General features: G+C 43.3%; 3 protein-coding genes and 1 long non-coding RNA gene across 4 annotated transcripts; 1 reads left to right on the plus strand and 3 right to left on the minus strand.

The window, feature by feature from the left end:
• Positions 1 to 1,268: 1,268 nt before the first annotated feature.
• Positions 1,269 to 3,360, minus strand: LOC123167130 (GDSL esterase/lipase At4g28780). The gene is made up of 4 exons (XM_044584960.1): positions 3,012 to 3,360; positions 2,440 to 2,570; positions 1,867 to 2,332; positions 1,269 to 1,759 (listed from the first exon to the last, which is right to left on the minus strand). Exons 1-4 carry the CDS (start codon positions 3,274 to 3,276, stop codon positions 1,485 to 1,487), a joined length of 1,137 nt encoding a protein of 378 aa, XP_044440895.1. The 5' UTR covers positions 3,277 to 3,360; the 3' UTR covers positions 1,269 to 1,484.
• Positions 3,361 to 9,305: 5,945 nt separating this feature from the next.
• On the minus strand, positions 9,306 to 13,493 carry LOC123170279 (GDSL esterase/lipase At5g37690-like). Its single transcript, XM_044588112.1, has 5 exons — positions 13,136 to 13,493; positions 12,928 to 13,054; positions 10,258 to 10,485; positions 9,868 to 10,117; positions 9,306 to 9,630 (listed from the first exon to the last, which is right to left on the minus strand). The coding sequence occupies exons 1-5, from the start codon at positions 13,402 to 13,404 to the stop codon at positions 9,401 to 9,403; spliced, it is 1,104 nt and encodes a 367-aa protein (XP_044444047.1). The 5' UTR covers positions 13,405 to 13,493; the 3' UTR covers positions 9,306 to 9,400.
• A 3,329-nt stretch (positions 13,494 to 16,822) lies between these two features.
• LOC123168843 (uncharacterized) lies at positions 16,823 to 22,384 on the plus strand. The gene is made up of 2 exons (XR_006484532.1): positions 16,823 to 17,149; positions 21,889 to 22,384. It is a non-coding gene; the product is annotated as an uncharacterized lncRNA (long non-coding RNA).
• On the minus strand, positions 18,385 to 21,131 carry LOC123168841 (putative receptor protein kinase ZmPK1). The gene has a single exon (XM_044586704.1). The coding sequence runs from the start codon at positions 21,116 to 21,118 to the stop codon at positions 18,704 to 18,706; it is 2,415 nt and encodes an 804-aa protein (XP_044442639.1). The 5' UTR covers positions 21,119 to 21,131; the 3' UTR covers positions 18,385 to 18,703.
• Positions 22,385 to 23,038: the final 654 nt, after the last annotated feature.

Consider the following 23,038-nt stretch of genomic DNA (forward strand, 5'->3'; position numbering starts at 1 on the left):
GGAAAATCTACATTTTTTGGTATAATCATTGAACCGCTCTGTTATTTTTATTTGAGTTTCTTAGTTTCATTTTTAGAAATGCGGAAAAGCATTTTTTCTCCTAAAAATTGAACGTATTTTAATTTTAATTTTCGGTAATCCTACAGTGTTTTCCCATATGAACTTCCAGTGTTTGTTCTTAACTATTTTTATTCACTTAACTTCTAGTGATTTTTGTAGTTCTAAGATTTCCCAATTTCTACTAATTATTTCATATGGAATTTTGATTTTTAAGCCTCGAACTTCTCATTTACTTTAATGTGAACTTCTGCATTCTTTATTTTAAGTTTTATTTTAACTCACTTGAATTTGAACCAGACTAACCTGTCGTCAGAACAACAACTGAACTTTTAGCGTTTGTCCGGTGAACTTCTTGTATTTCTTTTTCACCTTCTATTGCTTTTTCGTGGTGTGATGAACTCTTTGGTATTTTTAATTATCCAAACATTTCCATGTCTAAACCCCAAACTTGTGACTTCTTTTAACCATGAAACCTCTAGGTTTAGTTTGCTTGACTTCCCAGGTTTTTTGTTTATTTTTTGTTCTGTGAACTTTTTTGGCTATCGTCTTTTAACTTTCCAAACTTGGGTTCCGTGAAGCTTCCTCTTGTAGAACAAGGTGAATCGCTCCCTGACAAAAATAATAAATTACTACAGATGGGTGGAATTAATGAACCTCTCCAACACAAACATGTGAATTTGACAAGCAAACCAAAACCATACAAACAAATAGGAAAATATAATTCTCTAAAAAAAGGAAAATATGAATCACCATGTGTTCGGCCTGGTCCGGCCGGGTCGAGGTCTGGCCCATCTATCTTGAGTCATGGCCGAGTTGTTACTTCCCGCCTCTTATGGACAGCTGGTGTAGTAGGGCTGCCGAAAACGTGTGGACATGATCATATTATATATTTGTCGGCTAGCAAAGCATATCGATCTCAAGAGATATCGCGTGATCGCAAACTACTGTGCTATGTGTGTCCGTAGTATGAGTGATTGGCCTGGCCAGATACTATCCATCTTCTCACGGCACCATGCACTGCATGCATAATTGCATGTGATGACTGATGACCGCAAGGACGACTTACATCCATGTACAGTTTCTTTTTCTTTTTTTAAATATTATCAAGATCGATTGATCGATGTTTATGCAGCTGATAATTGAGCATGTATGCAAGTTTCATAGATCGTGTCAGATATAGGATGCATTGCATAGCACATAGGACAAGATTTAGTTACTTAACCACTTTATTAGTTCCACATACGAATAATCGAGGGACAGAGAACACAACACAAGATGGAGCTAGCAGCACGCATGGAATAATTAACGGGAAAATCATCCTCTTATCAAGTGCTAGCAGCTAGCTCCTAGCTAGCTAGCAGCTGCTGCAAATTTTAAATCATCATTATTTCGAATTGGGCAAGCATGCCCACGAACGTCGCCCTCTACTGCTCGTCGACGACCATCTTGATCGCAGGAGATACGTTCTTGCCCGCGACGAGCGTGCCGAAGTTGACGGGCTCGCCGTACTTGGGGCCGTTGCCGTAGAAGAGGGCGACGACGCCGCGCTCGATGGTGGCGTGCGTGGGGTGGAGCATGTCCCAGAACATGTAGTCGTCGTGCTCGGCGGCGGGGCACGCCGTCGTGCCCGGGTGGCTGCACATCACCTCCGCGTTGAGCTTCCCGGACCCGCAGCACGCCGTCTTCACGTGCCTCAGCCCTGGCCGTGCATGCATACAGTCCACATGAATTAGTACATGCACGTACGTACAAGAACCATAGCTAGCGAATAAGCATATAAACTGGTTAGCTTATCTGCGTACGTACCGGCTACGAGCGAGTTGTCCATCATGTTGTTGAGGATGTTGTAGTTGGCGGCGATGGAGTACTTGAGCTCCTTCATAGTCGCCTCAGCGGCCTCCGCGAGCTTGGCCCTAAGGAGGCCGTTGAACGCTTGCGCCAGGGAGTTGGCCTGCTCGTTGCACTCGCCGTTGGGCATGCCCACTCTCTGCCCCGGGGTGCACCCGATTGGCGGCACGTCGAGGATCCCCACCATCCGTGCTCCCATGTCGTAGAGCGCCTGGATGTGCTCGATGTAGGTGGTGACCATCTTGACGACGTAGGCCTGGGGGCTGGCGGTGGAGGGGTCGAAGGCCGAGAAGTCGTTGCCGCCGCCGCTGAGGAGGAAGAGGGACCGTGCCAGGTGCTCCTCCTTGCTTGGGTAACAAATCATGTTGTCCGCCGCCTTCTTGAAGTACTCTACTTGTGTCCGCATCGTGAGCGTCCCTTTTCCCTACAAAAAAGATCCATGTGCCATGCATATATTAACCAACAAATATATGTACATTATGCTCTTGAGTGGAATAGTAGTAATTAAAAGCTTGAAGTTGGTTAATATACCGTAGTGTCGAGGATGCCGGATCCACCGGAGGCGTAGTTGGCGCCGATCTTGCAGAGGCCCAGCAGAATCTTGTCGTGCGGCAGCATGGAGAGGTAGGGCTTGGGGCTCATCTCAAACCCCATACGTTGTGCTGCACGTACAACATATATATGAAACACATGGATGAGAAACTTGGTTACCTATCTACTTACTTAATTCGTTTGTTATTGTGCATGCGCTGCATAATCCAAGCTGTGGGGGTTTGCATTGTTAATCTCGTCATGCCGTACTCGTTCGTCCGTCCACTTCATCATTAATTAGTTATTATATATACCTGTCGTTCATATCTCGATGTTGACATACTATGATTTGAGTTTGATCTTCAAATTAAGCTCTTGCTTTTATTATATATCCACGACTTTTCAGTCACAAATTAATTAATTTAGTGGTTAACACTCATGCCTTTCCATCCCGTTCAACGTCAAGATGACGCACGTATGGTGCACTGTAACATTAAGCTTGCTTCTTGCCGACCGATTAATAGCAAAATGTACATGCACGTAGTGGTGCATGGATCGCTGCAAACACTTACAGATGACGTCGGCGAGGTTGTAGCCGTTGGTGAAGCGGCCGGTGGGCCTGCCGGGGAGGTCCATGCCGTAGGGCCGGTTCGCTCTGGGCGCCGGCGCCGGCAGGTAGTCGTTGTTGCCCACGTCCACCAGCGAGTCGCCGAACACGTACACCGCGTTCACCAGCCGCGCCCCGTTACCGCCGACCGCCGCCGCCGAGGCGCACACGGCGCCGACGAGGCAGAGACCGACGACGAGGAAGCAGACCAGAGCAATGCTCCTCGCCATGGCCGAAACTGCTATGGCTCTCACTCTAGCTCGTGCGTGCTGTGCTAGCAATAGGCAAAGGCAGCTAGGTTTTGGTGTGAGGATGCTGGTGTCCGATGGGCCGGTATTTAAAGGGCCGGATCGACCGATCGTCCGAGTCTGACCGGGAGACGGACGGACGTTCACTCCACCGTCGGTGCATGCGTCCAGGCGATGCGAGGAACACATGCGGTGCGATGCGATGCGAGAGAGGACAGCGACCTACGTTGTCCTCGCGCGGGCTGGTGATGCTCATCCGTGATCCATCCATGTGACATACATACAAACTAGCTGGAGAGCGTGATGCATGCGGGAGAAAGTGATCGGTCGCTATGCATGCGTATGGGCACGCAGTACGTACGATCGTCGGTGGACCGCGGCCTGCACATCTGGCCCTAGTGTGTGTATGTATTGGCCGCATTATTTCCTCGAAACAGGTTTTCGCCCAGCTTTATTAAAAAAGGTCAAGCATTCAAAAATATATAAAGTGATGACGAAATCCTCGTATGAGCAGGTTAAAAGAAAGGATGGTCAAAATAGTAGCTAAAACGCCACCAACTCGAAGTCAAACAAGATTACACAAGTCACCCCACTTAAACAGAAGCAACTGAGACTATCAAGCAAGAACGGAACCCCGCTGCCTTGAGAAACCACCGGGCACCGTTGCACCGTACACACCCAACATCTGAAGTGGCAAATGGATAATCCAGCCCCCATACATCAAAAGGTTCACAAACTAAGTTCATATGGTCTTCTCTCCATTCTTGAGAAATGATCGGCCACAGGATTGTCTTCAGACTTCCCATCGACGATTTGCAAATCAAATGATTGAATTAGTAATATCCAATGGATTAATCGAGGCATACCGTCCTTCTTGGTGAGAAGATACCATAAAGCTTGATGATCCATAGAACTATCACTTTGGAGTGAATGATATAAGACCTAAATTTATTACAAGCAAAAACAATAGCAAGTAATTCCTTCTTAGTGGTGGCATAATGTCTCTGGGTTTCATCGAGGCTTTTGCTAGCATAACAGGCAAAAATTCTTATCATCTTATTGTACTAAAACGGCCCCCACTACATAATTGCTAGCATTACACATTATTTCAAATGGTTCATCCATTGGAAAACGTAGTAGAAAATAAAAATCCACACCTACGAATCATCCCAGGATCACTATGAAGAATAAGGTAAGATTGGATTGCTTACCAACATAACGCAACGGAGAGGAGAGTTGGTGAAGTTAGTTGATGTAGATTCCTGCAACTAGGTTATACCTCCCAGCCGTGAGAATTTTGTCCCTCGAATCATTCCGTAGATTGAACACCGAAAGCACGGTGTCTCTATCGGTATCCATGCATACAGAACCACCTTTTCTGATAGGTGCAAACCTGTTGAGCGAGTTCACGCCTGAGGGTGGCCCGATCATCACGTCATAGGATAGAATCGGGGAGGGTAACTAGCTGCAAGCAGCTGGGATAACTAGCTTAATACCTGTCAAGATTGGATGCACCATGTACGTTCGGGATGGCAGACCGGAGCTGCAAGAACTCCAACCCGCTGTCCGGACAATCGTAGAACTACAAACTGGGACTAACCCACACAAAACGGTCGGAACTATAGAGCACAAATTAGGGGAACCAGAGGCTCCTTCTCGTGAATACGGATAAACTCACAAGAGCAAAGATAGTAAGGATCTCTCGAATCTCTAGCAGTCTTGCGGCATAATGTTGTAGCTGGATGGTTTGATAAGAGATTTCTAAAAGGATGGGGGAGATGGAGTTTTATAGAGGGACAACTCCCTTTAGCTAGGTGTGAAAAGGTTTCAAAAGTAACCGGCTTTGCATGGCTTCCTTGGGGGAATAAGCAGTCAACTTGTGGAGTTATAGAAGAGCTCCTCGGAAATTAGCAAAGCCTTGACAGCCTGGACACCTTCCACGAAAGTAATTAGAACTTTTGAATAAAAACTCCAAATGATGCACTGTTTTGGGGGTTGGAAAGTAAATTTGATGCAGCTTATGTTAATGTACCCTTATGACCCTCGCCTTCAAATGGGTGTGACACATCAAAAGATTGAGAGAGGGGCGTGCATAAAATCTGTGATGGGAGAGATGAGAGAGATCATGGCATGGAACCATAGAGATTAGGGCAAACTAAGGGCACACGAATAATGATTCATGAAGAGGAGCAACGGAAGATAATAGCGATCAAGAACAAAGTGGCCGGTAGACATACGACTTACTTCTCCAACGGGCTTGAGCGAAGGGACTTCTCCCGTTTTCCATCTGAGTTAACCTCCGTTATAACTCTTGGCCTATAAATGGACGGCTCATATTTTTTTATATTTTTTCTGATAGTTCAGGGAAAATATCGGAAGATCTATACTGTAACAATTTGATCTGACCAGATACACACCTTGTAAAATTTGATTAACACGATTTCTTTTAGCGAGTCTCTAATTAGTATGGGTATATTTAATATGTGAAGATTAATTAATTATTCTGTAGGAAGCGCAACACATGTGGACACCGTCATTATATATTTTGTCAGCTAGCAAAACAGATCGATTAAAGAAGATATCGAGTGATCAGAACATACTGTGTTATGTGTGTCAGTTTGTGTGATTGGCCCGGGCAGGGGGCCGGGATCCATCTTCTCGCGGCATGCACACTTGCAATCTTGCATATGGCCGGATGGACCCCACTACTGGATCGATGTACAATTTCTCTTCTTTTTTATAAGCCCAAGATCGATTGATTGATATTTTTGCAGCTAATAATTGCCCAGGTTCTGTGTATTACTTAAAATGTAGGGTACGCATGTGTAGAAATATGTCTATGGATGCGTAGTATTATACATTAGTATGTTATAGATGACCTTATTCGTTATCATGCACCTTGTATTTGAAGTTGGTGCATCTAATATACATCTATAAGGCCTTTTACACGGGTATAGCATTTTAGCAATAGATAAGTGTATTTCATCTCTCAATTTATTGCAAAGCTTTATTTCATCTCCCAAACTATCAATGCCGGATAGACTTGGCACACCATGGTTTTGACCAAACATGGCATAGACAAGAAAATAGATGATGTGGTCGAAGAAAATAGGCGTGGCACCGTGTACTAAAAAGTAGCAATACCATTAAGTTAATTGTATTATTTTGCAAAACACGTTGAGGGCGCGAACGAGTACACAAATTCAATTCTTTTTGTTTTCCTAATTTAGTGTTATATTGCATATGGTGCAATTTTAATTGTATTGTTATTCATTCAATGCACGTATTCAAAGCTAAAAGGACAAGACCGTTGGGGCGCACTATAACAAAAATATCATGTAGTGGTGCTTATTTAGAAGAACTTCACAATTTGTTTGTATTAAATTACGATCTACTCACCCCGCGGCCCGCCCCCATTTTGTGCCATTAAAGTCGTTGTTGAAGTTGTTTTTGGACATGTTGAAGTTGTTAGGCTAGTTTATCTTCTCTAACATTTCGGAGCATACATGCGCTGATGTTTTTAGATACACTTTATAATTCACCTCTATTAAATTGCCATATAATCATGAAAATACACTTCCCTATTAACTGTGTCTTTAGTGGCTAGATCATCCCCAGTTTTAGTTTAAAAAAACATCATCCTTGGTTTTGTGCCTTAAAGTTACAAAGTTTTTTTAACTCTTCCAAGTCATAGCTCATATGATACTCTATTGAAATAAAGTGGGATCTAGCTCGGCGGACCAAAAAATAGCAAAAACATTAAACCGGTCGTTTACTTTTTCATTACATGACGAGAGCAACACCCAGTCCACAAAATATATTGTTTCCCTAATTTAACTGTAGATTTTAGTCTACGTGGCGCATCATAGATTGACACGAGCAGAAAGCTCCATTGCAGCCGCACTTGTAGAATGACACAAGGAAAAGACCGTCAGATGCACTTTATCACAAATGTAGTGATGCTTCTTTAGGTGTACTTCACAATTTGACTATTAAACAACCATAAAAAATCATGTAGAGACACTTTTCTATTAATTGTGTCCTCGGCAGATAGACTATCTCCGGTTATTGTTGAAGTTTAATAGGCAGCTGTTGTGAAGTTGGGCTAGTTATCTTCTCTAACATTTCAGTCCATTTAGTTTGGCCCATACATCTATTATTGATCGCTTTCTCGGCGGGCTAGGGCCAACCTGCTCTATATCATACTCCCTCTGTTCCTAAATATTTGTCTTTGTAGAGATTTTTCAACAAGTGACTACATACGGAGCAAAATGAATGAATCCACACTCTAAAATATGTCTATATACATCCGTATGTGATAATTTGAAATCTCTAAAAAGACAATTTTTTAGGAACGGAGGAAGCACATGCTTGGGCCAACAAGAAAAGGCCCAACACTTATGGTGCTAATAAGGCCTATTATATTAATATAACATTTTACCTAGATAATGTATTTTTGTCTCTCAATTTATCATGTAGGTTGATTATATCCATAAAAAAATGTGCACTTTTCATTCTAAACTATCGATACTGGGTTGGCTTGGCACCTCACAGTGGTTATTCTTCGGCCTAATCATGATTTTGACCTGATGTGGCATAGTTGAGAAAATAGGTGGTGAGCCAAACCGTCAAAGATAGACATGATGAAGAAGAAGCAGGTTGATGCCATTGCTTGTCAATTTTTAAATGATGTTCCTTCTTTGGTACTAACTAGCTCAGGTCTTGTGTGGCCGTGCTTGCTCCCCGTCACAGGTCCGGTGTATCTATCTGTTTATTGAGATAAAACAATGGTTTCCAAATGATAGATTTTGCCAACTACTTGGATCTGGCTTTGTTGCAATGACCATTTTTATTTCTTGTATGTGTTTGTCCATTAGCATTTCTTGGGAGATTATACAGTAATAGAAACCTCTCTTGTGTGTGGACGTAAGCTCACGTTTTCCCAAGGAAGCATTGCACGTGCACATGGCTTAAGCAATGCTAGTTTAGCTACATCTGAAAGGGTGAGATATTTGTCAGTACCAACCAACGGCCTCAGTCTACACATCAAAATGAACCAAACATGGGGTACAAACTAAATCCAAATACAATGAAGCAACGTGTCATGGGAAGATTCAGCCCAGCTTATTCATTGCTTTTCTTAGAGGAGCTTCCTAGCTTATTGTGATTCAGAACAACAAGGATATTCGAAGATGAGTGAGGCGTTTTGCCTCCCAGGATCATCTGCACCTGCGCTCAATCAAAAATTCGAAACAAATACTAGAAAAATTCAAAAAATTCCAATTATTTTTGGCATGGTAGATAATTTGGTGTGTGATGTCTGCTACAAATTTCAGAGCATTTGGACATCTGAGTAGCTCTCGCAAAAAAGACAAATTTAGGGTCTGTTAAATAGTGTACTGTTCATATACTGTTCTGACCCAATTTGTCTTTTTTGGTGAGAGCTACTCAAATGTCCAAATACTCTGAAATTTGGAGCGCACCTCACGCATCAAATTATCTACGTTGCACAAAAAATTTGGATTTTTTGGACTTTTTATGATTTTTTCTTGAGCAGGTGCAGATGAGCCCGAGCTCAGAATTGGATATTCGAAGATCTACAATATTCCCTACAAAAATACTCCCTCCTTTTCGGTTTATAGGGCTCAACTCAAAAATCTCACCAACAAAGGTAGATGATGATTGGTGAAATAAATTTTGTAGTTTGCAAAAGTACTCAATTAATGTGCTTGTTTTCCTCAAACAATTGTATTTATCAATGCATTAATTGCAATGCATGCATACGTAACCAATAAATAACTAAGAAATTTTACATGCATTGGTGATTTTTCTTTTAGTCCTTGCATGTAGTGATTTAATGCACCTCGATATCTGAGTGTGTGGTGGGAAGCAATAGAAATGAGTCTTATAAAACGGAAAAACGAAAGTTTTGAGATAAGCCCTATAAACCGGAAATGAGATAGTTTTTTTTAAACACAGTACAGACGCAAGCGCTCATATACACGCGCATACACTCACCCCTATAAACGCACACTCGCATACCCTACTATTATGAGCACCTCCGAATGAATCTTCTCTTCCTTTCTCTAGACTAGAAAGTGTATCGTTATGTCTTGCGGGCCAGCTGCCCGAAGCTGATGGGTGCGGTGACCTGGGCTGGGCCCTCGTTGAAGAGCGCCTGGGCACCCAGCTCGGCAGCCCGCTGCGTGGAGTGGATCCAGTCCCAGTACACGTAGGCGTCGTGGTCGGCGCACAGCTTGGAGTTCCGCGTGCAGTAGCCGCCCTCCGCACCCAGCCTCCCACTCCCGCAGCACGCGCTGTCCGCGTTCTCGTACCCTTTGATTCACAGAGATACATGAGCATCATCCTGTTTTGATCTCAAGCATTTTTTTTACAATTGCAATAGTCACTAGCGCCTTTTCAAAAAAATGGATGTATGCATAGCTTGATGCAGAGGGCAGGGGTAATTCTTTTTTGTCGAAAAAGCAAAAAACAACTAGCGCATTTTCAATATTTTCTTAGAGAAATTATAGTGCCACAACTTTTTCTATCGATTTCTGTACAGGGACGTACCAGCTGCTTGCGGGTTGGAGAAGGTTGTCTCCAAGGCGGCGAAGGAGTCGCCGAGGGAGTAGGCGAGGCCTGGGAGCTTCGGGGCGAGGCCGGCGAGTGCAGACTTAAGCGTGGCGGTGAATCCCATGGCGATCTGGTTCATGGCATCGTTACATGCCCCCGTCGCGTTGAGCACGCGCACCGCTGGCACGCAGCCCAGCGGGCTGACACTGATGAACCCGAACTTCCTCGCCCCCATCCCATACAAATCCTATGCATTGTGATACGTATGACCAGCTAATTAAATTAAAACTATGTACAAGAATAGTCATTTCCCTTTTGCTCGGAAATGAAAAAACACTCAGTTAATGAAAAATAATAATGGATTGGATGGTTTATCGGTTTGCTTACAGTGATCGCTGTCGTGTAGTTGGAGATGAGAGCAGTGTAGAGCGCAATGACATCGCCCTGGGTGGTCGCCGTGGACTGGAACAAGTCGTTGCTGCCAACGCCGAGGAGGAAGAAGGAGTGAGCGAGGAGCCTGGAGACGTTGCCTCTGCCAACTGCGGCTTCCATCTCTGCCTTGGTCGCCGCAAAGTAGCGCACCTGCTTCGACAATGGGATGCTGATTCCCTCACTCTGCAATAACTCACCACTCACAAGGTTGGTTCTCAGAAATTTCAAGCAACTGTGGCTAATTATGCAATGTTAGAATTGCGCCGATTATTTTATTATGTGGTTGCGGTTTGAGGGTTAGGAGATGTTTGAAACTAGTGGCAGTGCTGGACGACCTATGGTCTTTTGATGTCAATCCACTGAAGCTCCTCATAATTGTAATCAACATTCAAAAAGAATTAAGTCAAGAGCGGTGATGTCAGTGTGCTTAACAACTTATGAGTGGAGTCAAAATTGCTCGAGTGAAGCACATATAACCCTGGACAACCATAAAAATGGAGGTCATGTAACTTAGATTGTCGACTCCGGACTAGATAAAGGTCACCCATGTGGGACAAGCGTATGATCGGTTTTACTCTAGGAAGCATGTCATCTTCCAAAACGCCACAAATTCGCAGGGGCACGTACCTGCCAAGCCCTACCCAATCGCTCGATTACCTCATGATTCATGAAGTAGTTGGACCCCGCATGAGGGCACAATATGTTTTAAGTTTCAGTCTTTGAAACTTACATTTTTTTTTTATCTGAAACTTGAGATTTCCTCACTCGCTTTTGCCAATTTCATATATAAAATTGTAAGATATTTCTTTGTTGGTCATAGGCAAAAAAGCTCGATTTTATTGTTTGCGTGGACTAAGTTCTAGGAGTTGCAACTTATCATTTATTTTCAAAATTCATTAAAATGTATTTAAAATCAAACTTTAAGATCGCGGGCTAACCCATTTCGCGGCTGGCTCATGCAAACGCTAAAGCCGCTATAGCCGGAGATAGCGGCCGCTAACCCAGTTCGCGGGAACAGTAACATGTGCACGTATATCCCCATCCAAACCAGTACATGTGCATAATTATCTTAAAAAGCAGGGGATTTTTCAGCAGAAAACAGAGGACTTTCTGAAGCAGAGGAAGCAGAGAGCAGAAGTTGATGGTCAGAGCTGGTTCTTGTTCTTGATCTTCATCTTCTGTTTGTTCTTCATCAACATTTGGCACCACCTGGACCTGAACCTCCAACCTGAACCGCTATACCTGAACCTACAAGTTAGCAATTCAATCCCAAGAGCCTGACGTGCTGCTCGTGGTCGCGGAGTCGTGCAAAGACCCCTCGTCGCCGGCTGCCTTGCCGTGGTTGTTGCCTTACTGCCTCGCTACCTTGCTACATTGCCGCCTCTCCCGTCACCGGATCCAGTTTCCGGCGAAGCAGCAGCCGGCCTGCCGACCGCAGCTAGGAAGAACGGCGCAGCCGCCGCAACCTTTTCGGTGGGAGGGAGAGAAGGGAACGGAGAGACCACGCTAGGTTTCGTGGAGGAAGTGCTATCTATCCGCAGGATTTGGGCTGACCTCTATTTGGGCCTCTCTTTCAGAATTTTGGCCCATCCCAGCGAAACTGAAAGGAACGCAAAGTCAAATACGCGCAGTTTCGCGGGCGATCGCGTGATTAGCGGCAGTTAGCGTTTTTTAAGGCATTGCGTCGCGGGGAGGCCTCCAGGCCGTGATTGCGCCGTGATCGCTCACTTTTCGCCCGCGATCTAAAATTTTGTTTAAAATAGATCTTATTTGAAAGACCTTGTCACAGAGAAACACAAAATTGAAAACAAAACTTAATTTGAACTTTTCATTCAAGATATAAAAGTTTGAAAATCGAAAGTCAAAAATAAAAGCACACATGAGGGACTGCATGCGCCGTGAGACGTGTGTGCCATAAGTCCTCTCCAACAAATGCATGACAAGAGCTAGCAGACAGGTAGTCATGCCTAGAGAATCTAGCTAGCTAGCAGACGGTGAATCTTGTGATAAACAAATATTGCCTTGTCACATCAGATTTTTTTTCCCTACATGACACCCTTAACACCTGTACAAGATAGAGCATTCGAAAGGGCTCTACTGTCTCACTTTTCATTTATGCATGTGTGTGGCTTTGGTGGACCAAGATGTGATCTGTGAATCTTATTGACGCGTCTATCAAGGAACATACACGTGAAATTTGATCCAAGTAGTAGATTAATTAATTTGTTTCTTGAGATCTGTGTGGTACTCTCATTGATGACCATAAACAATTTATTAATTATTTCGGTACGTGATGATTCCCACGTTGCTCCCTCCATTCGGGCGTTGGTGCCAAAGATTTCTCTAGCACTTAGTATGGAAGAAAAAAATAAGTATGAAAGTCGTGAGTTTAATTTTTTTTTAAAGGCTTTGTATTTTGACCGTTGGTTTGACTAACAAAATATAAATTATATATCCTAAAACATATATTATTGGATTCATATTCAAAAGAGGTTTTCAATTATACTATTGTTATGTTATATAACTTAATTTTTCATAGTAAAATCAAAGATTAAAGTTAGCCTAAAAAACAACGGGGGCTAATTCTAATAAGCCCGTACAAAGGTAGTACTAGTAGTTACTTACAGTGTAGTCGAGGATCCCAGCTCCAGCAGAGGCGTAGCTCACACCTCTCGTGAGAGCGCTAGGGATGAGATAGTTGCGTGATTTCAGTACCAGATAGGCCAGAGGGCTCTTCTCGAACCCCAGGTACCTTGATGCATCCATCAATCAGTATATATGAACACATGTGTTTATGGATTATGGAGTCGGTGATGTTGTAGCCTGCCGCTGCTTACCGATGAAGTCGGCGATGTTGTAGCCGTTGCTGAACCGTCCGGTGGCAATGGCGCGGCCGGGGAAGTCGACGCCGTAGAAAGGCTGGTTGGCCCTGGGCACGTCCTCCCCCGGCAGGTGGTTGTTGTTGCCCACGTCCAGCGTTGAGTCCCCAAGCACGAACATCGCCGGCACCACCGGCCGCCGCACCGCCCCAGCGCTGGCGACGACCACACCGACAAGCGCCCCCAACACAACAAGACCGAGGAGAAAGATGACGCCCTTCATGGCCGGCGGCCAGCTCGTGCGCCTAACTAGCTAGGCAAGGAAAATAGCTTCCTCAATGAATTATGACTGTGTATGTATAACAAACGGGAGTCGACCTGTAGTACTTGTGTTTGATTGATCTTCGGTCAATAAGCTAGCAGCTAATCTAACAAGTCGTCCGGGTCTGCGTGTACTCCATGTAGAGCTTTTTTTTTTTTGTGAGGGGATTAATTGTACTCCATGTACTACAGTATAGAGTAACATAATATACTGCACACTTCATGTGGATGCATGTGTGAACGATGCCTCCCCTTGGGAAAACTTCTACTGCTCGATCAGAGAGAAACGACTAATTAATCAGCGTGCACGTTACGTCTGCATCGATCGATTCGACGACCGTTGATTCTTGTCGAGTCTCGATCTAGCTAGAGATGACAGTGCCTTCGATTAGTTTATACGGGCTCTTCCTGTGCAAGTTTTTTACCACGATTCCACGATGGCTGGAGACTGTTCCTGGTGCAGTCCGTGAGGGCGAAGAACAGAGGATCTGGCAGTGGCGGAGCAATGGCAAGGAGAACTGGAGAAGCGTTGGGTAAGACGAGTGGGAAAACGTTGAAAGTTGCGAACTCTCTCCTTAACTTTTTTTTTTAGGGGAACTCTCTCCTTGACTAGTTAGTAGCATAATCTTCTCATATCGTAGGCCTCCTCCGTCAAGTATTTGTTCTCTGGATTTTACATATTTGCGTGGTAGTTTTTCTGGATTGCTGATAAGAATCGCAAATTTTCATCATGAAATCTCATTGATGGAAGTCGTGGCAAAATAATATTATTATAGCTCCAAATTGTGTTTGAAAGTAATATTTTCAGAGCATGGATTTTTTTTTTACCACGCCTCCCACCAATGTGATTTTGTGATGAATTTTAGTATGCACTCCAAACATTGAATATATTGTTCATCCAAGAGCATTTGAGCTCAAGATTAGAAACTTCATGTCCCTGTCGGTGCCTGTCGGCCATCGAATGATTTATCAGCCAAAAATACGAAAGGCATTTAGTCTGCTCTATTCATTACATTTTTTGCAGGTGAACTGAAGGCCGGGTCTCATTTATTGTATCTTTTTAGGTCATTGTTGGTTGTTTTGATGATAAATATCTAGGTCTCCTGTAGCAGAAAGGTAGAAAGGCGTATGAAGGTGCGTCGATTTTAATCCACAAAAGATATAAATTTCTCAAGTGAGGAGATGTTTGGACTGAAAAATATTTCTCATGCAGGCAAAGAGGTATTGACTAAGTCCGTGCTAGCGTTGGTGCTATGGGTATGTTCTATTTTCCCACGAGTCTCTGTGCTAACCTCCGTTCGATTCGATACTTTCTATAGGGAGATGAGACGGATTTTTTTTTTGCAAGGGAGGAGATGAGGAAGATCGCAAGAAGGTACATTGGATGTCATGAGTGGATCAGTGGAAGAGGGCAACGAAGACTTATGAGAGTGCGTCGGACAAGTTTGCACCCCAAACCCAGTATATGTGGCTTGGTTGGGGCCTCCGGCTTTAGATGTTAGGCATTTGTGTGATGTCTGTTTGGTATTAGGCTCGGACTATCGGCACCCCTTCATCAAGTGGATAGGAGTAGCGACAGATGTTGTTAAGATGATGGCTTCAGACTACCTGACGTACTACTTTGCAAGCTCTTTGTGAATAACTAATAAAATGGTTGCATGCATTTTCCAGATGAAGAGGCCTGGGGTCATCCTCCTTTTCGGAAAAAATGAGCATATCAACTTGAAGGGAGATAATGGCATGACATATCACCTAGGTCTTAATTTCAAAAAGAAAAACTAGGTTGCTCTGCATTTCCAGTCTTTCATCTATGTCTTCCAAGAGAGCGATGCTAATCATATTGATACGTCTCCGTCGTATCTATATTTTTTTTCTTATTTCATGTCAATATTCTACAACTTTTACATATTTTTGGCAACAATTTATTTGATCTTGGACTAACATATTAATCCAGTATCCAGTGCCAGTTCTTGTTTGTTGCATGTTTTATGTTTCGCAGAATATTCATACCAAACGAAGTCCAAACGCGATAAAAATTTACAGAGATTTGTTTTGAAATATTTCTGATTTTTGTGAAAAAAGAATCAACGCGAGATGATGCTTGAGGGGCCCACAAGCCATAGGGGCGCGCCACCCTACCCAGGGTGTGCCTGGCTGGCTTGTGGCCACCCCGCAGGTCGGTTGGAGGTGTCCTCAGCTTAAGCTATATAGTATCTAAACATCTATTTATAAATTGCCGCTCCAACCACTCCCATCGTCCATAAATGACAAACAAAAAAACGTGGGGCATCACACATGAAAAAGTGTAGTCCCAAACATATCTATACCAATATAAAAAGATCCAAAGGGGCAAATCCAATTAATCTTGGCCATTAAATCATGTCAATCCAACGACCTAGACTGCTTCAATGTCGAGCGCTCAACATGTTTAGCATGCAGTTAATTTCATGCCAAATATAGTGCTAATCACATAATAACACACAAATAATATCCTACTTAATATCCGCATGGTCTTAATATACTTTTAAATTAACGTGCATTGCGCGTACACATTGACTAGTAATGATAAAAATGGCCCAACTTAGAAACATGACAACATGGAACGCCCGTGTGAAAACGCCCATGCAGCACGAGTCGGTGCTAAAAAAACATGGATCTTGGAACTTATCTCGGACAGTGGCGGGCTTAGATGAGAGGTAACTAATTAGCAAAACCTGAATCATAATTTATATAAGTGGTGCCACAAAAACATCATCTATCAATTATATTTAAAACACACAAGTATATATTTCTCTTCTTTTTTTTTGCTAGGAGCCATACAAGTATATTAACATAATTAAGAGAAGATATCCACCCATCAACATCACAGTGGAAACCCCAACTATTTGGTGAACTGCAAATTTTGTTATCATACGCACATGACCATGTGGGCTGATGCTATGGGTTAAACAAACACAGTTCCATCACTTTCAATGGCATGAGATCAAAATCTATATGAAACCTTAAGTATCTGTAATGGTACTATTAGATGCTAGATAGAACTAACCATAGTTTTGGATTGTAGGATAACTAGGATAGATTTGGATTGTATGCTAGAGTCAAAATGCGCTGAAAAAGAAGAACTGCCTAAAAGCACATTTTGGCCCATGATAACCCACATAAACCCATAAAAACTTGAATAATCGTTAACATTATTTTGCATATATTTTTCGGCATTTGCTGGCTTAAACAGTCATAAACCAACCTCATGAAATAAATATTTATTTCGCAAAACATATAACAGCAGAAAATACAGCAAAAAGTATATGAACATATTTCAGCCCAAAGCCCATCAACAGCACGTTAGACATCACCCCATCCGTGGGCCAAGTTAAGCAGGGCCCATTTTCTCCTCCCCCTCCCCGATTTTCTCGGACCACAGAGAGACCGCGCCGACGCGCAGCGCCGCATGTCCCGGCGTCCATGGCGGCTCGCCGTAGCAGCCCGCAGCGGAGGGGTCCAGCGCGCTGCTCCGTCGATCTTGGCCACCCGTGCCGCTCTCATGGCGTTAGCGGCGGGAGGGAGGACGCCGGTGCCGCGGCGACTTGAGGATGGCGAACGGGGCGAGGCTGCGGCCACCGCGTCGTCTTCTTGAGGTGCGGCAACAGCTGGAGCTTGTGGCTACTCCACCCACGGTGACAGCCGCGTGCGGCGGCCCGATGCGCTTGGTAAGCTCGTTCCCCATCCTTAGGATTTCAAGATTTGGGGATTTTTGTTTCGGCATTGGGGAAAATTGGGGATTTTTGCTAGGGTTAGCGGAATTGAGATTTTCCACTAGGGTGTGTCTTAGAATTTGTAAATTCCCCTGACCGATTTGCATCCGTGATAATCGTTAGGGTTAACCGTCAGGCAGTTGACACTTCATATTATGTGACGATCATTCACATGACGCAGTTATGGTTTGAATATAATCATTAGACATGATAATTAGGTGCTAACAGAACCACTTCAGATCTTCATTACCATCAAATGGCATAAGACCAAAACGATTTTTCCCTGACATAAGCCTTTTAACATTGAGCAAGGTCTAATTAGGCTTGTAATTATAGGCTAGTAGCTTGGGTACCAATGTTAGATTTCGTGTATTACGCTTAACATAATTATGATCTAACCCTGACAATTAGAACACCACATTACTACATTAAATAGTAGGAGGAGGCGTTTTGTTCTCACCGGCTATACGGCGAGGTCTTGTGCCTGCTCGATGCATGCGTGGTGAAGGTTCGGTGTAGCCGCGGTGATATAGGAGCAGCAGCAGGGTCCAAGAGCCTCACTGGCATGACCCTCGCGGCAGCCGGTGGTGGAGATGCTGCAGGGAAGAGGTAGGGATGCATGAGCGCCACCAGCACTGACCTCGTGTTGGCCAACAGGAGTAGACAGACGTCTTGCTGATCCCCTTTAGTGCTCTACTGCTCTTTTAGGACCAGTGGTTCAGTATAGAGTGTTTAACCCATGTATGTATCTGTATTCCAGAGGGGCACGACCTCCCCCTTCTATTTGTGGCATCAAGGGTCCAGGGTCCTAAACCATCGTTGGTTATGGGTGCCCCGATCAAAGCACAAACGTTAGAGGAGACTTTGTCCCCTGTTTTTTCTTGGCTTATTATATGGTTAGATCATTTCTGGCAGTTGATTTACATGGACACACATCATGTTAGCATTGAGCCCGCTTGGCGTTGATCAAGTCACTGATACACCAGAGCCCGCATGTGACTAGCTGAAAAGTCTTTCGTGCATGAAGCTGATGGATTTTGCTGATCGATTCTTCCCGAGTTAGTTATTTTGGTGGGAAGGACCTATAGAAGCTAGACATGCACAGAAACTGGCTAACAAACAGATTGATTGATTTTTGGTGCAGCTAGCAGAATTTGCTGCTTTTCTGTCTCTTTTTACTTTATTATCGGCGTATCAGTTACAAGGCTAGTGCTTACTGAGTACTGACTCGGCGGCCAACACATCTATACAGCAGCACAACTCAACAGGACACCAACTCGAATAGTAATCTGGACGAAATGCCAAAATAAAATTGCTAATTTAATACTACTCGATCAGACACTTGGACGACAGAATCTACTTATGCAAAGTGATGTGCACTTTATTTCTAACACATCATAGATATCTTGTTTTGGATCCAAGAATAAGCTCCGTGTACTATATCAAACATCAAACTCTTTTTTTTGGGTTGGTAGCATGCATACTGCTGCATCATGCCACTTAGCTTCATCAAGCAACCGATAGAAGCATCTGCACAACATTTTCCATGGTGGGCCTTTTTCTACCATCTTCTTCCACGCATGAAACAGCCAGCTTGACCATCATTCTCGCTTGCAAGTTATCGAACTGGCTGTTCAACCTCAAGTCAATGAAGTCAGCCACCCATAACTGTTGGCTGCCCTCCAGCTCCAGCATCAGATTTTCTGTAAGCATCCTAACGACCCTTCCAAGGACTGTCTCCACTTCCTCGTTGGCATTTGATGCCCAGTCTGAAACACGAGCCCCCTTGAGTAGTTCTAGGAGAACCACTCCGAAGCTGTAGACATCTACCTTTGCTGTTATTGGATGGCCAGAAACCCACTCAGGAGCTATGTAACCTCTAGTTCCACGGACCCTCGATACATTTTTATTGGATCCACCTCTGTTCAAAAGTTTTGCAAGGCCAAAGTCGGTGATCTTTGGCTCCAAGTTTTCATCCAACAGTATATTCTCAGGCTTCAGGTCACAATGGATAACCCATTCCAAGCACTCATGATGAAGATAGGCCAATCCTTTTGCCACCCCTAGGGCAACCTTAAATCTTTGGTTCCATTCGAGTAAGATCTGTGGGGCCTTGCTACTAAACAGGGTTTTATCCAACGAAGCATTCTCAACGTACTCTAAGACCAATATCCTGTGTGGACCATCAGAACAGAACCCCCAAACCCTCACCAGATTCATATGGTAAATCTTTCCAATCACACTCAATTCATGCTGGAATTCTTCTTCGCCTTGGTTTATGTCTGCCAACCTTTTCACCGCTACTACCCTCTTGTCTTTCAAGACCCCCTTGTATACAATACCAGATGCCCCGCATCCAATCTGGTCCTTGAACTTTCGAGTTGCCCTCTGCAACTCCTTGTAAGTGTATCTGCGGAAATGGTTAGTTATCATTTCATAGCCAACCTCAGCTGGCCATACTCCTGTTAACTGCTTGCCCTCCCTTCTCAACACAAACCAGCATCCGAATGCCACAAATATTACCTCTACACAAAATATCGCTGCCAAGAATACATACAAGTACAAGTACTGTGGGTGTGATCCACTCTGACTGCTCTTAGGTTGATCCAGAAAATCTGTAGTGAAAATTTTGTTCTTTGCACTACAGTTAGGAGCATATCTATGACCAAAAGGTTGTGAGTGAGGAATTGAGGACTCTGAGACCTGTGTCTTAGGAAGCTTGAGATAGATAGAACGACCCAAACCCAGGCTGGTTACACCACCAACAAGGGACGACTTCGGAAAGCAACTTCCACTTCCTTGCCAGTATGAGAAACCTTTGCAATTGCAGTTGTTCAAGCATATCTTCTTGCATGTATGAAATGAAACTGAGGTACTGCTACTTTGATCATTACCTCGGAAGTCAGTGTTGTGTAGCTTCACAAACATCTCCTGCCCATCACAACTGAGATTGAATTTTGGCCTGCAACCTTTGCTCCGGTCCCTTTGGTCAATGATCTCATGTCCAGGGGCACATGCACAAGCTGGCCTAGGTGTATACACACATATTCCATTCATACCACAGAGACCACGTATAGAGCAGGTCCGAGGATATGCCATCCATGTGACCGACCATCTTCCATCTGACTTATTTAGACTGTATAATCTAAGGTTGCCATCATAATTCAATGTTAGCCTCCTCATAACCTTGAGACCCCAGTCAGTCGCCTTAAATGTTAAATTGTCACTTCCAAGGAAATAACCTGAGCTATCTAGGACCCCAATTGTGGTGGTATTAAACGAGCTTCTTTGCTTTTCCCAGATATTCTTATTAGGATCTGGCCAATAGATAAAAGAGATATCCGTCTGATCATAAAACAGTGTGAGTAAATGTTGATCATCAAAATGGAAGCTGTAGCGCCCAGGAACAAGTAACCTATTAGCAGATACCAATTTTGTAGCAGAAGTAATGTTCTGATTTGGCAGCAATGTATCAGTAGGAGAATCAAAACTTTGCCACAAAATGATATCACCTTGGCCCTTCATGATGAGGTTCCCGGTGTCCAACAACTGGACTTGTTCGGCTTTTGATGAAGAGCTGACATTGGTTTCCCACACGGCCTGGCCATTGTAATCTTTTACAACCATTCCGCCATCCGCATATAGCATGACTATGGATCCCCAGGAGTACACGGGGTGGAGATGATTTGCACTCCAGACGACAGTCTTTTCATGAGCTGTGTTGGAGAACCAAATAGAGAAAACGAAGGCACTCCCAGAAATATTGTTGAAGCCGCAGGTGAAAGTACCATCTGGTGAATGGAGCACGTCAGAGCTATCCTCTACGGAGAGAGAGGAGCCTGGCGAGAGGAATTCACGAGCCGAGATCCGCAAAAACAGATGAATCAGATTTAGAAGAAGCAGAGAGGTAGAGTGTATTTCCATATTTGTTGAGGCACTCTAGTTGATCTTTAGAATGTACACAAATGGATGCTACTCAGCTACTGTATATAGGAACCAACTAGAGGAAGCAATATACTTCTATAATTCAATACGACACTGATAGGTGCTTGTCCTTTTGTTGAGGGTGATAATTTGCTCTTGTTTGTCAACCAGTCAATCAATGGTTAGCTGTAATGTCTTTGTTTCTTAAATATGCGCGTTGTAGAATTATCTTTTATTTCAGCTGGATGATGTATACTCCTGAAATAAGGTCCAGACTCCCAAGACATCATTCAATTTGGGCCACTCATTGCTTAATCTGACCATCCATTACATAGTAGATAAGTCAAAAAAACATACCCCTACTTGTTTCAAACTTCCAATTGTGTGGTGACAACGATTTGGCTACTCCCTCAGTTCACTATTATAAGATGTTCTACTCCATCCGATCTATATTAATTGTCGTTGATTTAGTACAACTTTGTACTAAATCAGCGACAATTAATATGGAACTGAGTAAAAAAATTTGATTTGGATGTATATAGACGCATTTTAGTGTGTTTGTTCACTCATTTCATTCCGTATATAGTCCATACTGAAATATCCAAAACATCTTACATGTGTGAACGGAGGGAGTATTTCCTACAAAGGTTGCTGGCCAGGTCCACATTTCTTCATGTCACTTTCTCTCGATCGCTTCTTGTCCGTCTCTTGAATGGCAACTTGTTCTATTCAGTCAACAATTCAACTATATTGAAGTCTTTGTCTTTCAGGGCTTCCGGATGGCTGATGTATACTCCTGCAATAAAGCTTTTGGGGTATGATTCGAGCCACTCGTGCTTCAGCCAATCATCCATCGTACAGCTGGCAAGTGAAATAAGTCTCTATTATTTCAACAGTTGGCTGCTATCGGAAAGAAACCGTAAACTTGGCAACATATGGACTTCAGCGGTGCAGACAGACGGAGAAGTCTTCATTTTTTCAAAAGAAACTGACATCTGACGATAACAGTAATGAGAATTCAAACGTTGAACATTGAAACCTGGAAAATAACAGTTGTTGGTTCATGCATTTGCAGCACATGATTCACAGGAATAATTAGCATCAGACTGGAGATTTCCTTACTAGTATAGTTTTCATTTTTCTCATTAGTATTTGTTTAGACTGTATGGTCGCCTGCGACATAGAATAGAGATAAAAGCATTAGTAAAGGCTCATTCATTGAAAATCAAAATCATAGAGACAGGAAAAGAAAATGAGTTTCTATCATCTCCCAATTATTAGCAGTGGCATTTCAGAAAACGAATTTGTGCATAGCATCCTTTTGAGATTCAACTAATTGATCCGTAAATTTTCTCCTTTTTGTTTTCTCACAACCAGATAAATGCTTTTGAGGCAACATTATTATTAGGAAAAAACAGGGATAGAGAACGCCTGAATTCTTGAAGGGAAGTCATGAATGTGCTACTCATGAGCCTTGGAGTAAATTAGGAAATCTCACGCTTAAGCTATCCAATCATCCAAATTCAAGCAATGCATCTTGTGTCGTACCAAAAGAGAGGAAACAAGTCAAACATCAATTCATCGGAAATTGAAATAAATAGACAAAGGTAAAAGAGTTGGATACAAACTTACAAGAATGTTCAATGGTTTGGGAGCTTGGCTTTAACAACGCATGAACTCCACGTCAACACCGCATGTCATCGGGATGTGGCCACGGTCCGGTTCGTGTTAAACTAGTAGGTCGCGACCTTGTTAAACAAAAAGAGCTAGTTTTCGATAGTTTTTCCGGGTTTTGTGTTTTTATTTTTTTTCTTGTTTTTAAACTGGCTTTTCTTCGTTTTTATTAGTTTTCTCCTTTTCTTTGTTTTCCTTTCATTATTTTTTGTTTCTTTTTGTTATTCACTATCTTTTTCCTTTTCT

This window comes from Triticum aestivum, chromosome 7D (assembly GCF_018294505.1).
Source record: "Triticum aestivum cultivar Chinese Spring chromosome 7D, IWGSC CS RefSeq v2.1, whole genome shotgun sequence".
NCBI lineage: Eukaryota > Viridiplantae > Streptophyta > Magnoliopsida > Poales > Poaceae > Triticum > Triticum aestivum.

Coding starts and splice junctions, on each gene's coding strand:
- LOC123167130 (XM_044584960.1), bottom strand. CDS start 3,276: ATGGCGAGGAGCATTGCTCTGGTCTGCTTCCTCGTCGTCGGTCTCTGC. Junction 2,571..3,011: donor CAACCTCGCCGACGTCATCT/GTAAGTGTTTGC, acceptor TTGTACGTGCAG/CACAACGTATGGGGTTTGAG. Junction 1,760..1,866: donor GGACAACTCGCTCGTAGCCG/GTACGTACGCAG, acceptor ATGCACGGCCAG/GGCTGAGGCACGTGAAGACG.
- LOC123170279 (XM_044588112.1), bottom strand. CDS start 13,404: ATGAAGGGCGTCATCTTTCTCCTCGGTCTTGTTGTGTTGGGGGCGCTT. Junction 10,118..10,257: donor ACTACACGACAGCGATCACT/GTAAGCAAACCG, acceptor CACAATGCATAG/GATTTGTATGGGATGGGGGC. Junction 9,631..9,867: donor CTCCAACCCGCAAGCAGCTG/GTACGTCCCTGT, acceptor TGTGAATCAAAG/GGTACGAGAACGCGGACAGC.
- LOC123168841 (XM_044586704.1), bottom strand. CDS start 21,118: ATGGAAATACACTCTACCTCTCTGCTTCTTCTAAATCTGATTCATCTG.